Source organism: Scomber japonicus, chromosome 19, assembly GCF_027409825.1.
Source record: "Scomber japonicus isolate fScoJap1 chromosome 19, fScoJap1.pri, whole genome shotgun sequence".
Lineage (NCBI taxonomy): Eukaryota > Metazoa > Chordata > Actinopteri > Scombriformes > Scombridae > Scomber > Scomber japonicus.
The window spans coordinates 14,218,203-14,234,204 of NC_070596.1; the positions used below are offsets into that span (position 1 = coordinate 14,218,203).

Below are 16,002 nucleotides of genomic sequence, written 5' to 3' on the forward strand. Positions count from 1 at the left end.
CAACATCAGGCTGCGCCTTTGTTGTCACACGGTAGCTTAATCTGTCGAGCTAGCTAAACGAGTTTTATAGGAGGGGAAACGTACAAAAAAAGGTTTGAAATGATTAGTGTTACGTTTTGACGTAAGTGAGTCGTCCCTAGAGTGGGATAAATTGCAAATTAAGTCGAAGAAGTCAGTCGCTATCACAGAGGAAGTGTGACACAACGAAGAGGTAAACTAAGGCTGTCTCGCATTAGCTTGACTGTAGCGGACTGTTAACTGTTTAGTGGGTAGATTTAGCTCATCATGACTGAATATCTTACTAACTGGATGACTGAGATGAGCTTAACTACACAGTCCGATGGATGTGAAGCAGCTAAACGCTGGCAATCAATCATCTGTCAATCGATCAACCTGCTGTAGCCTAAGCTAACGTTAGCAGGTAGCTAGTCAACGCCAACTTGCAAAGATATGTGTTTATATAAATAAACACATATCTTTGTTGACATAGTTTAAAATAAACACATATCTTAGTTGACATAGTTTAAAATTATTTCTGAGGAAGCTATGTGAGTTATCTAATGTGCTGTAACTGTAAAGTGTGCCAACATTGTCTGACAGTATTGTCACTGTCTTATAAATGTACTCATATGTTATCAGCTTGGAGAAGGAAGGTGAGGGATTACTATGTCCTTTTTATTTCTGCTGTAATTGCCTAAATCAGATTACAGATGCCAAATGTTAATGGCACTAACATTATGCACTTGTAAAGGGCACTAATTAATGTATTTTAACTTAAAAATGGATACCAGCGTCATCTATTTGTTTTATCACTCATGTATGCAGACTTAACTGTTTCATTTCTAGTGCTTCCTCCTTTTGTGAAGCTGTAATTACAAGGTTTCAGCAAATTCTGAGAGCTAGACATCAAATGTGTTTTAAATTAACAGCAAATTCAGGAAGTCAAAGGGTAATTCGGTTAGAGGATAATTTAATTTCTTGATCTTCAAGCTGCCTTTTGGTTGATTGTGTCAGTCACAGCACTCAAAGATTGCACACAATTTGGCAGTCGCTCTATAAGTTATAATGTTTTGGTTTATCATTTATTGAAAGTAGTTTACCTTTTGGCATTTTTGTGAACCTTATTTATTGGTTAAGTAAAACCTGATTTGTGTTAATTTGCCTCTGTTTACCTAGTTTTCTTCTTTCCTTTGGTAACATCACTGTTACTCCCTTCATCCCCTTTATTTTCATATTTGAGGACGTAACACAAGCTTTACATGACGCTTCTGATTATTTCTTCCACCAAAGCTGTGCATGTACACTGATACTATTTATTGTGGGTGTGAATATCATAGCATTACTGCCAAAGAGTTAAGAAGAGTGCCTTTAACTCCAAAATATGACTTATCTGTGTCTGTCCTTCTGTGTGCTTTATTTCTCCCTCTGTGCCTTGCCTCCCACAGAGGACACATGTCGTCTGCAGCAGAGAGTGTAGAAAATGCCTCCATCATGTCAGAGAGTGCGGCCCATGAAGGAAACCGCTTGTGGATAGGCAACATCGATCCCAAAATCACAGAGTGAGTAAATTTGCAGATGGCTTTAGCTTGGCCCACAGTTTCTCCCTTCACTTAGAAGTGATCCAACTCTGTGTGTAAAGCTTTATCTTCATTTATATGTCTTCTTGTCAAAACTACCATACTGCTCTTGGCAATCTCTATTACTCAAAACAGACTTTTAAACCTATTATCAGAATAAAATACAAATCTACATTTCATGAAAAAGGACACAAATCTGCCGACTCAAACATGTGAATCAGTCAGCTGAGTGTGGATTGAAATCAGTGTTTGATTTTAGTAGCAACAAGTGTTCGATTCGACGTCGCTGTGAGGAAGTCTATGTTATGAACCTGAGGCATTGCTTTTTCACTTGCCTGGCTCTGCCTCACAGAGAGGCAATGCATTGTGTGTCCGCACATGATTGATTATCTGTGTGCGTAGTGCGTGTGTGTCGCAGGCTGAGACTGAGCAGACGGGGCTGGGTGTGTGAAAGAGAGGCAGCGAGGCGTGGAGACCTGCTCTGGTAAGGAGCAGCCATCATTCCTCACTCACCTGCCCTGTTTACTCTCTCTGTGTCAACCTGGAGCTGATTTTGTGTGTGTGTGTGTGTGTGTCTGTGTGTGTAAGCATGTTTAAATACACAGTTGATGTTTGGGTGGCAGCTTGTAGGGGTGCAAGCTTCAACACACTGAGGTGTCTGTGTGCTTTATTAGGGTTTTTTTCACTTCACACAAAATCATTATGCACATGCAGACATCGTTCCGTTGTGTTTAGGTGTAGGGATGCGAGTTCAGTTGAGCTTCCAAATATATGTATGTAGAGCATCTATATGCACACATTGATGGAGAGAAGGTAGTTTTTCAGGGGTGAAGGGGTGTGTTTTTGTGCTTGTGGGGGCTGCTGGAGAATGTATGGACTGCAGCTCTGGTGGGCGTCTAGACAGGCGTTTCCTTCCCCTTCCCCTGCTCTGCTCTACTTCTCTTTAAATAGCCCACTACCTCACAGTATGGAGGGAAAACAAGAGAAATGCCCATGGCCCCTGTTGCTGATTGGGAAGATTAATTAGGTCCTGGGAAGCATAGGCAGTACTCCCTGTGTTTGTCCAGGTAAGCCAAGCTCAGCGCATTTGAGGAGGATGTGAAACGCAAGGTGCAAATCATTAAACGTTGAAGTCTTTCCAAAATATGAAATGAGTAGTGAATATAAGTCTTCTTTTTTTGCTGTTTAAAGGCTTAAATTTGGACACTACAGTGGGTGTCTGAGTCATAAATCTAGACTGAAATTTAATTAATGTGTTTTTAGATGTAATGAGGTATTCCTCCATGTTTTTGAGACATTTGGCACAAATGGTTAGGTTTCAGTAAACAGAAATATTAAATGGCAGGGTTTATATACTAGCAAAGTTGTAGGTTAAAAAAAACTTTTATTTGGCCGGGCAGACTGCTCTCTTCATTTTGGAGGCGTACTGTTCTGCTCCGATTGGAGCCGGGGAAGAGTTGGGTCAAATAAGATGTAATGAGTTATGAAGACTGCATTTGTGCAATGTGTTCTTTCCGTCAAAAAGATTCATTTTAGCCTGTGTGTGTAGTTATGATTGATCTTAAGTTTCCTCACCCTAAGAAGGATGGAAGTTTCCTGTAGAGCTCCTGGGTTACCATGACACCTCAGGAGAAAAAGATCTATTTCAAGCATGCGGTTTTTTGTCTCCCACCTGTGAGTTGCAAACATTTCTCCCTTTCCCGTCTTTGAGGTAACAACTCTGTATTATGAGGAAACTGTTGCTGCTGCTGTAAATGCTCAGTAAAGTTAAATAGTTTCCAGAATCCAGTCAGACACTTTTTTTTGCCCTCTTCCCTGCCCTTCACTCACAGCCTTTCCTCCTCAAGAAAGACAACAGGTGCAACTGCAGCTTTCACCACATATTCATGTTCCTGTTCTTTTGGCTGTTCAGAGTGAATTTCTCATTAGCGGTAATCCATCACCTTCCTCCTCTTTGTTCTCTCTCTTGCCCTTTCTCTTAAAACTCATCTACTAATTTTGACTTTCAATCTTGCCAGTAAGTCATTTTCCTCATTCTTTCTAAATTCTTTCCCCCCTGACCTGCACTTTTCTGGACCAAACCTTTTGTCTTTTTCTTTTTCTGGACTTAACTCACATCCCACTTGTTCCTTCCTTCCTCTCCTCTGCTTCCTAGCTCTTGTATCTGTCCTACCTGGCTTCTCACCTCCTCTCCTCTCTTGGTTTGTCCTCCTCTTCCTCCACCTTTCACCTTACCGTCAACATCCCCTCTCTGAACTTTACTCTCCCTCTTCCAGCCTCTCCCTCCTTTTCCTCCCCTCTCCCCCTCCTCTCCTCCTCTTCCTCCGGTGCTTTTTACAGCCCCCAGGAGGAGCAGTCCATTGTGGTTTAGCTCGCCAGCATCCAAATATGTTCTTAGAGTGTCAGCCACGTAATCTGTCTCACATTTACACATATGCTTGAACATGCAGTATATATTTATTTGTATATCTGTATCATTTTTAATTGGTAATATTTAATACGTCACATTTAAAGGTTGTTGGATCACTTGAATGATTGCCTCTCATTTCTTGATCAGTTCCTCACAGGATTTTATTGCATGAAGAGAAAAATATTCTTTAAATAAAATTTTTTTTAGTTCACAGTTTATTATTATGACATATTTTATGTCTATAGAGGCTTTTCTATTCAAATGAGTCCAGTGCAGGAAGAGCCACCTTCACATGGGGGGGCCTGCAGGGTGTTGTCTGGGAAAAGGACAACTCTCCTCGGCCTGAAATCCTCCAGGGAGTCGTAGAGGGGTGGAAGACATTAGCTCGACCTGGATCGCTAAAACCCACACTTCTCCTCGCATATTCCACAGAGTCCCATTCACATGGATTAATGGACGCTTGCACATAATTATACAGTCAGCTTTGTGGTGACACACACACACAAACAAACCATCTCAGGATTAAAAATAACAAGAGACCAAACAATAAAAGGCTGCAGAATTCATGTCTCTCAAATTGTTACACAAAACACCCCGGGGTCATTCTCAGGCCTGGACAGTCTCACAAGGTAAAGACACTGAAAACACAGAAAGGTGACATTTTGACCTGTCACAATACAAAAAGCACAGATTTAAACAGGATTTTTTGTTATATTTTATACTTTTATACTGTCCATATTAAACATTGTAAAAGTTCCAAACAGGAGCTAAAACGGCCTGTTTCAGACAGAGGCTGACCTGCAGGGATGCATGGAGTGTTAGTAAAAGATACATTAGGAGATTTTTTTAAAAACTGAAAATCATGCAAAGATATTCCAATAGAGCCCCAGAATATAAACGTAGCCTGGAAATGTGCATGATATGTCTCCTTTAGATAATACATTCCTGCTACACTCATGGTTTACTGGGACTCTAGAACAGAACAGAGCCATCATTTAACGTGTTTATTTTAGTTTTTTGTTTTTTTTTATATAAAATTTTATAGTGAAGATAGAGAACAAGACCTGTATTGACAACCAGGGAAGATAACCTATAGGCAAAAATGTCAAAGCAAGAAATACACAAGACAAGTTTTTTATTTATTTAACATTTTATAAAGAAGAGAGGAACTGAGGGACAGAATGTGAACATAGACCTGGAAATTGCAAAATATCAAATTTTACAATCAATTCAGGAACATTCAAAGTGAAATATGTACCAATATATACATTAAACGGTTTACTAAATTCCCCTAAAAAACAACATGAATCATCAATAACCATGAATCAGCTTTTTTTTCTCCAGTAATGTATTTTTACTTATGCATAAAGTTATTATATCCAACTTCAACTTGTGTTTACAGTGAGACATGTTTTGTAAACTAACAGGATGAATTTATTGGTTTCAATAAATAATACCAGATTTAAAATGTTCCACTGCCAATATTGTAATTGCTAAATCCTTTTGAATGAATCCTTTCTTTTTTTCCCCCCAACTCTGGTCCCAAATTCAACCCAAAATTAGGTTAATGTTATGTCCCCCTCAGGATACTGGAAGATCTGCTTGAGCTTTGCATCCTTGCTAATAACTTATTTGAAGAGTTGGATCTCTGAGATTGAGTTAACAGAGGTAACTTGAATGCATCAGTTTAGACAAATTTGTGCAGAAGTATTTATGATACTAAACATGTGTGATCTACTGGATTGAGTCAGTCTTCTCTGTGGGGAAAAGGCAACAACCTCACATACTCCTCCTCTTCTTATACGGGAAACCCTGTGTTGCTCAACATGTGATGGAAACATTCAATCAGTACCTTGTTATTTGCAGTAATATTGTACTGAATATAGCGTACAGGTGACCATGAACTCATCGCCCAGCCTCTCTTCCAGACGACACATTTTTCTCATGGTTGCCAGTGGTCAGTCACACGAACACCCAGACACACACTGCATAGCTCTTCAATGACAACATATCTATGTATTTGTAGTCCAACAGTCCCACAGTCAGTGGATGTTGTTTGTGCAGAGCTCGGTGCTCAGGGGGGATTTGAGGCTTCCTCTGTTTTATTCCCTCATTGTCCTGCTACTGTATCCTCAGCATTGTCTCAATAAAAGATTTACTGTCACAGGCCTGCCACACCAGCTGGCCTGCTGCTAAAAAGGTGTCATGGAGAGAAAGCTGTCATTCTCATTAGCCCTAATTGACAGATTCACAGACTGTAGGGTGACAAAATACGGTATGGAGCAGACCTATGTGGCTTTTTTTTTTACAGGATTGGCTCCAAGTATGTCATGCATATTGTTAATAGACATTTAAGACAAGAGTCTGTATGAAGTGAGGCATTTTACATTAGTACAAGTTTGTCCTCTCTGTTCTTATGAATATTTTACAGAATAAATACTATATATATATATATATATATTAAATACATATTATTTTACCCTCTCCTATACATGATTCCTCTCTCTGCAGGTATCACCTAGTGAAGCTTTTGGAGAAGTTTGGCAATGTGAAACAGTTTGACTTCCTTTTCCATAAGTCTGGGCCTATGGAAGGACAGCCACGAGGCTACTGCTTTGTCAACTTCAACACAAGAGAGGTACACACAAAATCATGTTGACATTTTCTATTATTTATATTTGATTTTAATTGATACTATTTTTACTTTGGTCCAGGCAAGAAATTATTTGTGTTTGTGGCCTGTTATCGTTATTTTAAGTGATACACTCTGACAAAACTTTTAATTGTTAATCATTGGTAATACAATTATAATTTGTAATAACACAAAGCCACTACATTAGGATGAGTGTAGCCTTGACTAGATAATATCAAGCTGTATATTTGTGACTTTGTGCACATGTGCAGTGCTTGATAATAAAAAAGTAAATATTTGATTTTAGTTTGCACATTCACTCATGACTTGGAGTTACATTTATTTTAAGGAAGTTTCCTTATTGATTTATCCAGAGCCAAGTATAAATGGTCCCCACATTCAAAAGGTTTCAGCAAGATTTGTCATGAGACGTCTTCAGGCAGTCAGGACGTGACCATGTGCCTCACTCAAGTGGACCGTATTTCTAAAAAAAGGACTTAACATCACAGGTCCAGCCGGCAGTATTTGTTTTGAACTGAGCCAGGGGATCATGATAAGCATCTAGTTTCACAGCTAGTGTCTATCAGTGGGATATGAAGCCCTCCCAAAAGGATTATGCAGAGGAAGTGTGTGTTTACCTTTCACACTTGCACACGCAGACGAAGTACTTCATTAATATAATTTAGCATCAAAGACAGTTATTCATTTGATTAGACAAAATTACATTTTATCACACTGCCTCTCAAAAAGAAGACACACACACACACTCATACACCATAGTTATAGCTGATAAAGCCTTTCTCTGCTGTCTCTCCATTGTGTAGACTAATGAATTAATGACTTGCGTGCAATCATCAAGGCTGATTTTTAATCATAATTGTAAAAAAAAAAAAAAATTCTTTCTCTTCCTCTTTCTTTGTTTTTGTGTGAATGTGTGCAGGAGGCAGAAAGGGCAATCCAGTGTTTAAATGGGAAGCTCGCCTTGTCAAAGAAGCTGGTTGTGCGCTGGGCACACGCGCAGGTAAGGGTAAGTGTCAAACTCAATCACATTATACACCACAAAAGTTTAAATAATGTGCATTACATCACTTATATTTACGACACTGTGGTTGCAGCTGCAGTTTGCGGTCTCCTCTAAAGGTTGACATAGTTTGGATGAGAGAATATCATGGACAAAACATTTTTCATTCATTCAAACCTTTATTTAGGCCTTGACAATCATTGAGGTTTACCTCATTCGCAATGATGTTGAGATATAGAGTTTTAAAAAAATGAGTGGAGAGTGGAGTTAAATAGACCAATAAGACAATACTCAGTGGAAACATTGAACAAAAATAGAGTAGAGTGAGAAGATGAGACGAATGCCTCTCCACCCTTTGTGTTTGATCAGAGAGAGTTTAAATGTGAGTTTTGGGAAAACATCATGAGCATCTGTTGCTTTGCATTTTCACATTACTACTGCAGTAGTCAGTTTACGGAGAGCAGTGGGATCCCAGCTCAACCTATGCCTGTCTCTTAACAATAGACAGCATACTGGCAAGGGGTGAAGGGATATCCTGTATAGAGACGAATCACGCCCTACGCACACACATACACACAAACATGTGGTAGAGGGAGGTCTAGGTCAATGCTGCTGGCTCTAAGACAACACGGTGTAGGATAAATCTGCTCACAAATTCATTGTAATTGATCCCAATCCACTAATCCAACCAAAAACAGTAGAACTAGTTATTGATGCTATTATAAATATATAATTTCAGCTCTTTTATATTCCGAAAGTAATACCATTTGGTCTGTGTAATACGCTTTCTTGCATCACCGAATAACAGCTAGTCTGAACTGTTTATATTATGGTTTTATCTTCAGGTTCAGGTTTCAGATAGTCCTGAAACACTGCCTGGAAGAAAGTGTTTCCTCGTGTGCTTGCCTGTATATGTCTACCTGCATCCCACAGAGGAGAATGAGCCATCTGTCATAATCTAACTAAAGCAAGTTATTGTCAGTCAAGTTTGTAGCAGGCTAGGGTTTGAAGGTCACTGTTACATGCTGAGATTGACCCTGATTTCCAAGCCAGTGTAGACACTTAGTATTGGGTGTTATCTGTAATACTCCACAGACAAGAGCAAACCGGTCAATAGAGAATGATGTCAAGCTGGTTTTAAAAGTCCTTCTGGGATACCTGAACACTCCTGCTTCCTGGGTTTTAATCTTTTGTACTATATTAAGCTTTCGCATATTAAACATTTATTCTAAACTCCAGCTTTCGACAATGGGCTCCCTGAAAGAAATAAGTCATGCTCATGTGACCCTCCTGATGCACATATTCATTCAGAATCATCCTCACATTGTCCGTCAGTTTGTGATTGTGCCACTATCAAATGTAAAACCCTGTGTGATGACATATCATTAAACCAGCTCTTAAGTCTTGCCTCCTGCGCATGCTTGCAATCTGTGGGCATTTCCTTACCAATTGTTTGATCCTCAATGGATTCCACGGGTTTTGTTTATTTTTTAGACTCTGAGGTCATACTGTAGTGTGCCTCAGGCCTGATACTCGCTATCATAAACAATGGCAGGAGATCTATCTGTAAACCTGCCATGTTCACCGATTTTTTTTTTTTTTTTTTTTTTTTTTTTTTTTTTTTTTTTTTTTTATAATTTGCACAAGTTACACAAGCAAAGATTTTCCATCACGTACAATTGGATCACAGTGAGCATGTCTTCACTAACTCCGGCCCAGAACCTGCCGGGATAAGTGAGACAGAAACAGTCAGCGTGTCCGAGCGACTGTCAGATTTCCAGGCTTACATCTTGACTTTATTACATAGCTTTGAAAGAGAAGAAATCATGCTTTCACATCCTGCTCGCTCCAACCTGAACGATTCCTCCAAGTCAAGCTTTATTGATTTAATATTAACAAACAGAACAGAGAAATATCCTGCCTGTGGTGCTCTTGACCTTGGTGTTAGTGGCCATTGCCCAATTGTTTGCATTAGAAATGTGAAACAGAGGAAAACGAATTCACACATAGTGGTCAGAAAAAAAGTAAGGCCTTTTTTCCCCCTTCAAATCTACCTTTAATAATTGTGCCTGTGCTGTTAATGGCCTAACTCAGATTGTTTAAAAGATTGTTGCTGTTTAAATTTGCACTGCTATTAAAGACCACTTTGCATGCTGCTTATTTCTGAATATACATAACTCATATTTTCAGTCTTTTCATTACATCTGGCATCATTCCTACAGTTTGGAAGACTGTCTATGATCTTACTCTCCATAAAGGTGGTAGAAAATCTGAATTAAATAATTATTGTCTGACCTTAAAGCTATATTGTCTTGCAAAAATACTCCTCACACTCCACACTGACTCCATTTAATTCTGGCTTCAGGCCTAAGCACTGTTTCTGCTATTCCTTTAGCTATTAGCGATATAGTCTCAGTATTGGGTCATAAAAGGCATTGTGCTGCTCTTTTTATTGAAAGCTTTTGACACAGTTGACCACTCTCTGCTTTTACAGTGACTTTCTTCTCTGGGTTTTGACAATTCTAGCTATCTGTTGTTTCAGATTTATTTCATTTTAATTTAGTTATTTGTCTCATTGTCAATTCCTACACATTTCCTTTTTAGCATTGTAACTTTTTTAATTGATATAGGCATGTGCCAGCATTTGTTGTTCGTACCTCTGCATCATTGAAAATGAGTGTTCTCCCTTAATGTGTTTTCTGAGGTTTTAAATAAATAAAATGATGATGATGATGACGATAAGCGTTCCAGCTACATGCCTTATAGGAAGAGGTGGAAGGGAAGGGTCCTGGCTGCTGCAATAGTCATTGTTTTAAACCTATTCTTGGCGGCTATACATGTTATTTATTTCTTTGGACAGTACGTGATATGGATTGTGTACATTTATGTAACTTGAATCAGCACCAGTTCCACCAGCTTCAACATTATCAGATCATTTCTAAATGTCTTTCTCCAGCCAAGTAGCTGCTGTGGCACCGAGCACTGGGGTTCATTATATAACTGTCATGTAACCGTTGTTTCGTCTTTGTCTTTTTTTTTTCTCCACAGGTTTCAAGAATTCTGTGTTGGCTGGTGGAGATGTTTGGAAGGTGTTTTTTGAAAGGAAATGAGTTCACACGTTGGTTGCTGCTCCTCAGCTGCTCCCACTTTATCCTCCCTCATCCCCGAGGGTGTAATTATGAGCTGGACACACATTGGCCCTGTTCACACCTAATATTAGAACACATCTCCACGTGCATCTCGAGTGACAACTTGTGATCGGATCTCACTTGCCCACTCTATATGCAAAGAAACACATACATCATATCTGTTTACAAAGACCAAATGCGTTGTTGGGCAAAATTGAAACACTTAGTTCGAAATGGAAGCCAGATAGCGTGTTTCATGAGTGCAAGCATCAATTTTACCTTTTGTGGCTTCTTCTTGTTTGGCATTTAGACGTGTATGGGGTCTGAGAGATCGGATCTCAATGCGTCCTCAATGGATCTTGTGTGCATACACACCTGTATTTAGAGCTGCCCACTTGTGATCGGATCACCCAGAAGGCATCTTAATGCCAGGTGTGAACAGGGCCGTAGTCCAGTCTGTTTGACCAGGCACAGACAAAATCAATACTTAAGTTACATAAAGTTGATCTTTATGGGAGGAAGCTGGAGCTGACTCTCCAGAGAACTGCTGTCAGTATTTATTAGGAGGTCTGATAGGTTTCTAAAACTCTGGCTGACATGATTCCTTCTTATTCTCTTTCTCTACTTGTTATGTGGTCCTGATCAAAATCAGCACTAAAATGTGTCGTAGTTGCATCTATTTGCACTCAAAATGCACTGAGACTGTATCACAGCACTGTCATACAAGATGCACTTTTATTTCATGCATCTATGCAGGAAAGCAAATTCCAGTCTTATTGGTCATTAGACACATTTCAGAGCTGTTCTCTGCATTTGCTTCATGATCTGCATCATAGTTGGACACAATGTCTGAAAGGGACAGTCTTTACCTTTAATCTATCACACTGACTGTCAGCTACTGTTTATTCTGTGACTATCATCTATTTCCTTACACAAGGGTCTCTTCTTGCTTCTGCCTGTTATTTTACCCCTTTGTTTGTCTCTCTTCATCTGTCTGTCCATCCATGTTTCCCATCAATGTTTGTGTGGGTCACTTTTTTTTTGGCCACCGCTTTCATCTATAGAGGTTTGAAGGTTTCCGTAACGACAAGACAATGCCTCCGAGCCTGGAACCGTCGTGTAGCGGTGGAGCAGAGGACGGAACTGTCACAGCAAACCACCTCAGGTTGGTACCACACACACATTTAGATATTTTATCTATTTTTATTCCAGTATGCCCTCATTATAATGGCTAAACCTGAAAACGCATGTTTTTCTCTTGTTTTGTACCCATGTCTATACATATATACTGGCAATTTTCATAAAATAAGATAAATCTGAAAATGACGGCCTCTCATTTTAGTGTGTGAATGTCAATATAATTGATCACACAGTACAGGAATATTAAATGTGTCTTTATGCTTCAGATGCTTGAAGTGCTTGTTGGCTGGTAACAGAGTGGAAGAGGGTCTGAAACCCCCGTCCTCTCACACCTTTAAAAACATTCAAAATGATTTCTAAAACTTTCTGAAACCAACAATCTGACGTTTTTCTTTTGTTTTGGTGTCAGTACGGGTAGAGATGATTAAGAACTAACCTTAACATGCTGGCATCGATGCTTGTCGTTTTCACATGAAAACTGCATTTTCAATTTTAGTCAGCTTAGTGAAGATGTAGTCCCTGTTTTTTCAAGTATTCCCTTCACACATTTTATTCAAACTTGGTCCTGAAATTATTTTTGGAGAGCTTTCATCACAAACTACAGTTCAAGTTGAGTTCATCTGAGTACAACTGGACTAAGACATTGGTTAAAAAACATCTTGGTGGAAATGTTCAAGTTCTGTCAAAGCAAATTCTAAAATGTTCCATTGTTGTGGCTGAAACCTACACACACACACACACACACACACACACACACACACACACACACACACACACACACACACACACACGCACTCACACACAGTTAGTACGCCAGTCAGTTGGAGCACTGTTAAGTCAGTAAAATGCCTCTAATGCTCAGTGTGAACTCTTACCGAGACAATCCTATGTGTAACAAGCTATCACAGGGTTCTTCTCAGGAAAGGCTGCACACTTCGATTCTAGTGTAAACTTCAAATCACTCTCTCCACGCAGCAAGAGAGGAAATATAAACACTTGCCCCCCTTCCCTGATGCCCCCTCAAGATGTTCACTCTCTCTCCTGCTCTTAAGATACTTTTCTTTTACTTATTTTGTCTGGGAGCCTTCTCTCACTTGCTCCTTCAACTTTCATTTCACCATTTGAATACTAGTCTCCTTCTATTTTCCATGCAGCACACAGCTGGTAATCTCCTGCTGTCCGTCCCCTCTGTGTTTTGTCCCTAAGCCACAGCCAAAATCTGTCCTCCCTTTGCTCAGTTCATCCCTCACCCTCAGCACCAGCACTGGTATTTTCCCCCCTAACACCCCCCCCCCCCCCCTCTTCTCTCTCTCTCTACCTTCCAGTACGAGTGCTAAGATCCGCGCCATTGAGGCCAAGCTCCAGATGATGGAGGAGAATCCAGATGATGACTACTCGGGCCCGTCAGCCTACGTTTATAACAAACCGCCAGAGAGGAAACGCTGGGAGCCCTACTCTAAATCACACCACAATAATCAGAGCAGGCCCTTCCGCAAGTTTAGGAGATGACCCATCCTCCCACTCATTCTGGAGATCCCCCCCCCCCCCCCCTCTACCACACCTCAGCCCCCACCTTCACACAAACAGATTTTACACTAGAAACTATTCAAACTATACACATCCTATCCTGGAATAAAAAGATGTGGAAGTTGTTCACAATACTTAAAAAACCACGTTAACAACACCTGGACTCTTGTGGGAGTAATCTCAGCAATCACGGACAAGTACCTTAAATGGGTTTTAGTTATTTTGGTTTACAGTATCATTTATGTCTAAAGTATGACCCATACCTGACTGCCATTCAGGTTGGAACTCTTTGTCAGTCTGCTTTCTCACTTTTGCAGAGATTTAACGCAGGTAAACCTTAAAGCTGCGGGTCATGTGACGCACAGTTGCAAGGAAAGAGAAATGTTATTTTTAAGGAGTCTAAATGCTGATTCTCTTATTGTTTTTGATGTGCATTTGTACTTTCAGGTCATATTATTTAAAATTGATTTTTTTTTTTTTCCCGGAGGGCTTTTCTTTTTATTCAAGACTTCAATTGAAAGCAAGAAAGATGCAGATTTGTAACAATTCTCAATTAATGGAACTCAAATGATAAGCCACAAGCCACTCAGTGACACTTACTGTATGAGCTGCAGTATTTGTGTGTGTTCATCCTTGCCTTTTTTTTAATCCAATTTTATATACGACTACAGTCAATCTCTTTTTGCTGATATTTTTTTGGCGTTCTTTTTGTGTTAATTATTTTTCAATTAAAGGTCATTAAATATCACATGTGAAATGTGTTATTTTATGCCATTTAAAAAAATATATATATCAGTATTGCTCCTAAAGCACAGGATTCAATTTTGAGTTGAGATTATTAGCAATATAACTGTGCACACACACTCCTGATATGAGAAATTGGTAAAGCAGCTGCATCTCATTAATGGGAGATGGTTTGTTAGAATGAATACCAATCACTGAAAACAGACCTGCATTATCCACTGTTGGTTAAAGAAATGTATGCCGTCCTGAAGGAGCATATCATTTTTTTAAAACCAGGTGAGATGACCACCTGGCATACTGTGTTTGACACATTTTCTGTAATAATCTCATAATCCTGGTTATCATTACATCCAATTATGTTTTATGACACAGTTTAATTCCCCCTCCCCCTACACATAGTGGATACTGAATATTTGTGCAGTCTACCCAAAGCTGCTGTAAATAATCAATTTTTTTTTTTTTTTTTTTTTTAAATATGGGCTCAATGTGAATACAGTCTATTTTAAAAGCTAAACATTTAATGTCATTGAGTTCTGTGTGTTGTTAAAAATGGAGCAAAAGACTTATGTTGTGATCTGAGTTGTGTTTTCCTGCAGGTGTGACATGCAGGGTGAGGTTGTTAAAAAAAAAAAAAAAAGAAAGGAAAAAGAAGAAAAAAATTCTTTCTAAGGCAAAAAGATAAACTACAGTATATTGGACATGTTGTTTGCATGAAGAATGAATTTTGCCAGCCAAAGGTAATTTGCTGGACTTATGATTGTGACAGTTTACCGAGCAGATTCAGTTCCAATATCAGGCTAGATAGCATTACAGCAGGGATGGAAATTGGTTGGCTTAGTTGTACAAGATAAGAGAGAGAGAGAGAGAAAGAGTATAATTTCATACACAGAAGAAGCAAATCCTACCTCTTGCCATCACAAAGCCCTTTTATTATTATTTTTTTTTTGCAAAATAATCCCTCTCCCATGCAAAATATTTCTGATGGCCATTCAGCAGATTAGCTGGATGATTTTTGTTCACTGTGTGTATTTATCTGTTTTAAATAAAAAAAAGGCCTACGCGGGAAAAAAAGAAATCTCTTAAATGTATGAACAATTTTACATCCTTTTCTCCTCTGGATTTATAAAACTGTTTCTATATTTGATTAGGTGTTGTTTATTTTTAATGAGATAATTTGTGAGCTATACGTTTACAGATAATTGTGATAACCTAATGATTGACACGTCGATCTAAACCGGTGTGTGGGCTCATACATATCCTGTAATTACCACAGGGCTCCCTTTCCTTAAAAGCCCCTGTGTGCGTTTATTATCACCAGTTTGATTCATCATCATCATCATCATCATCAGCTCAATGCGTCAATTAAAAAAATGGCGTTTTTCTTTTTTCCCCCATTATTTGTTTGTTAGGTTTAAATAAAAAAAAACTTAATTAAAATGCAACCCTTTTTAAAACAAAAGTGTAAATCGTATTGGCTGTGGGTTTTTTTTGTATTTTTACGCAAGCAAATCCTAAATATGATACAGTCAAACATTTAATTGTGCGATTAAACTTAATTTTATACAAAAACCGGATTTTAATTATTATAATATAGGAAACATTTCAAAAAATAAATAAAAACAAGGCCTTACATTTGGATTACTGGCTTAAAAACATGTGAGTATACGTAGGAGCATGTAAATGTTATATGAACAATTAAATTAGCCCACATTATAGTTTATATTGCATTATGCACACATAATACGGGTTTCAATGCAATCACACTGGAGTTCTATCACATCAATTATATTTATTCTGTTTCTTTCTTATGTTGTGACGCAGAT

At 38.8% G+C, this 16,002-nt stretch overlaps 1 protein-coding gene across 4 annotated transcripts; it reads left to right on the forward strand.

Annotated features, from left to right (window-relative positions):
* The first annotated feature begins 35 nt into the window (after window positions 1-35).
* rbm18 (RNA binding motif protein 18) lies at window positions 36-14,556 on the forward strand. 4 transcript variants are annotated; one of them, XM_053340417.1, is made up of 6 exons: window positions 36-211; window positions 1,446-1,559; window positions 6,499-6,625; window positions 7,560-7,646; window positions 11,833-11,933; window positions 13,234-14,556. In XM_053340417.1, the coding sequence occupies exons 2-6, from the start codon at window positions 1,453-1,455 to the stop codon at window positions 13,415-13,417; spliced, it is 606 nt and encodes a 201-aa protein (XP_053196392.1). In that variant the 5' UTR covers window positions 36-211; window positions 1,446-1,452; the 3' UTR covers window positions 13,418-14,556. The 4 variants fall into 4 exon arrangements, with proteins under 4 accessions (XP_053196392.1, XP_053196393.1, XP_053196394.1 ...); XM_053340418.1 differs by having other exon boundaries at window positions 7,560-7,640; XM_053340419.1 differs by lacking the exons at window positions 11,833-11,933; window positions 13,234-14,556 and adding an exon at window positions 10,689-11,489.
* The last annotated feature ends 1,446 nt before the right edge of the window (window positions 14,557-16,002 follow it).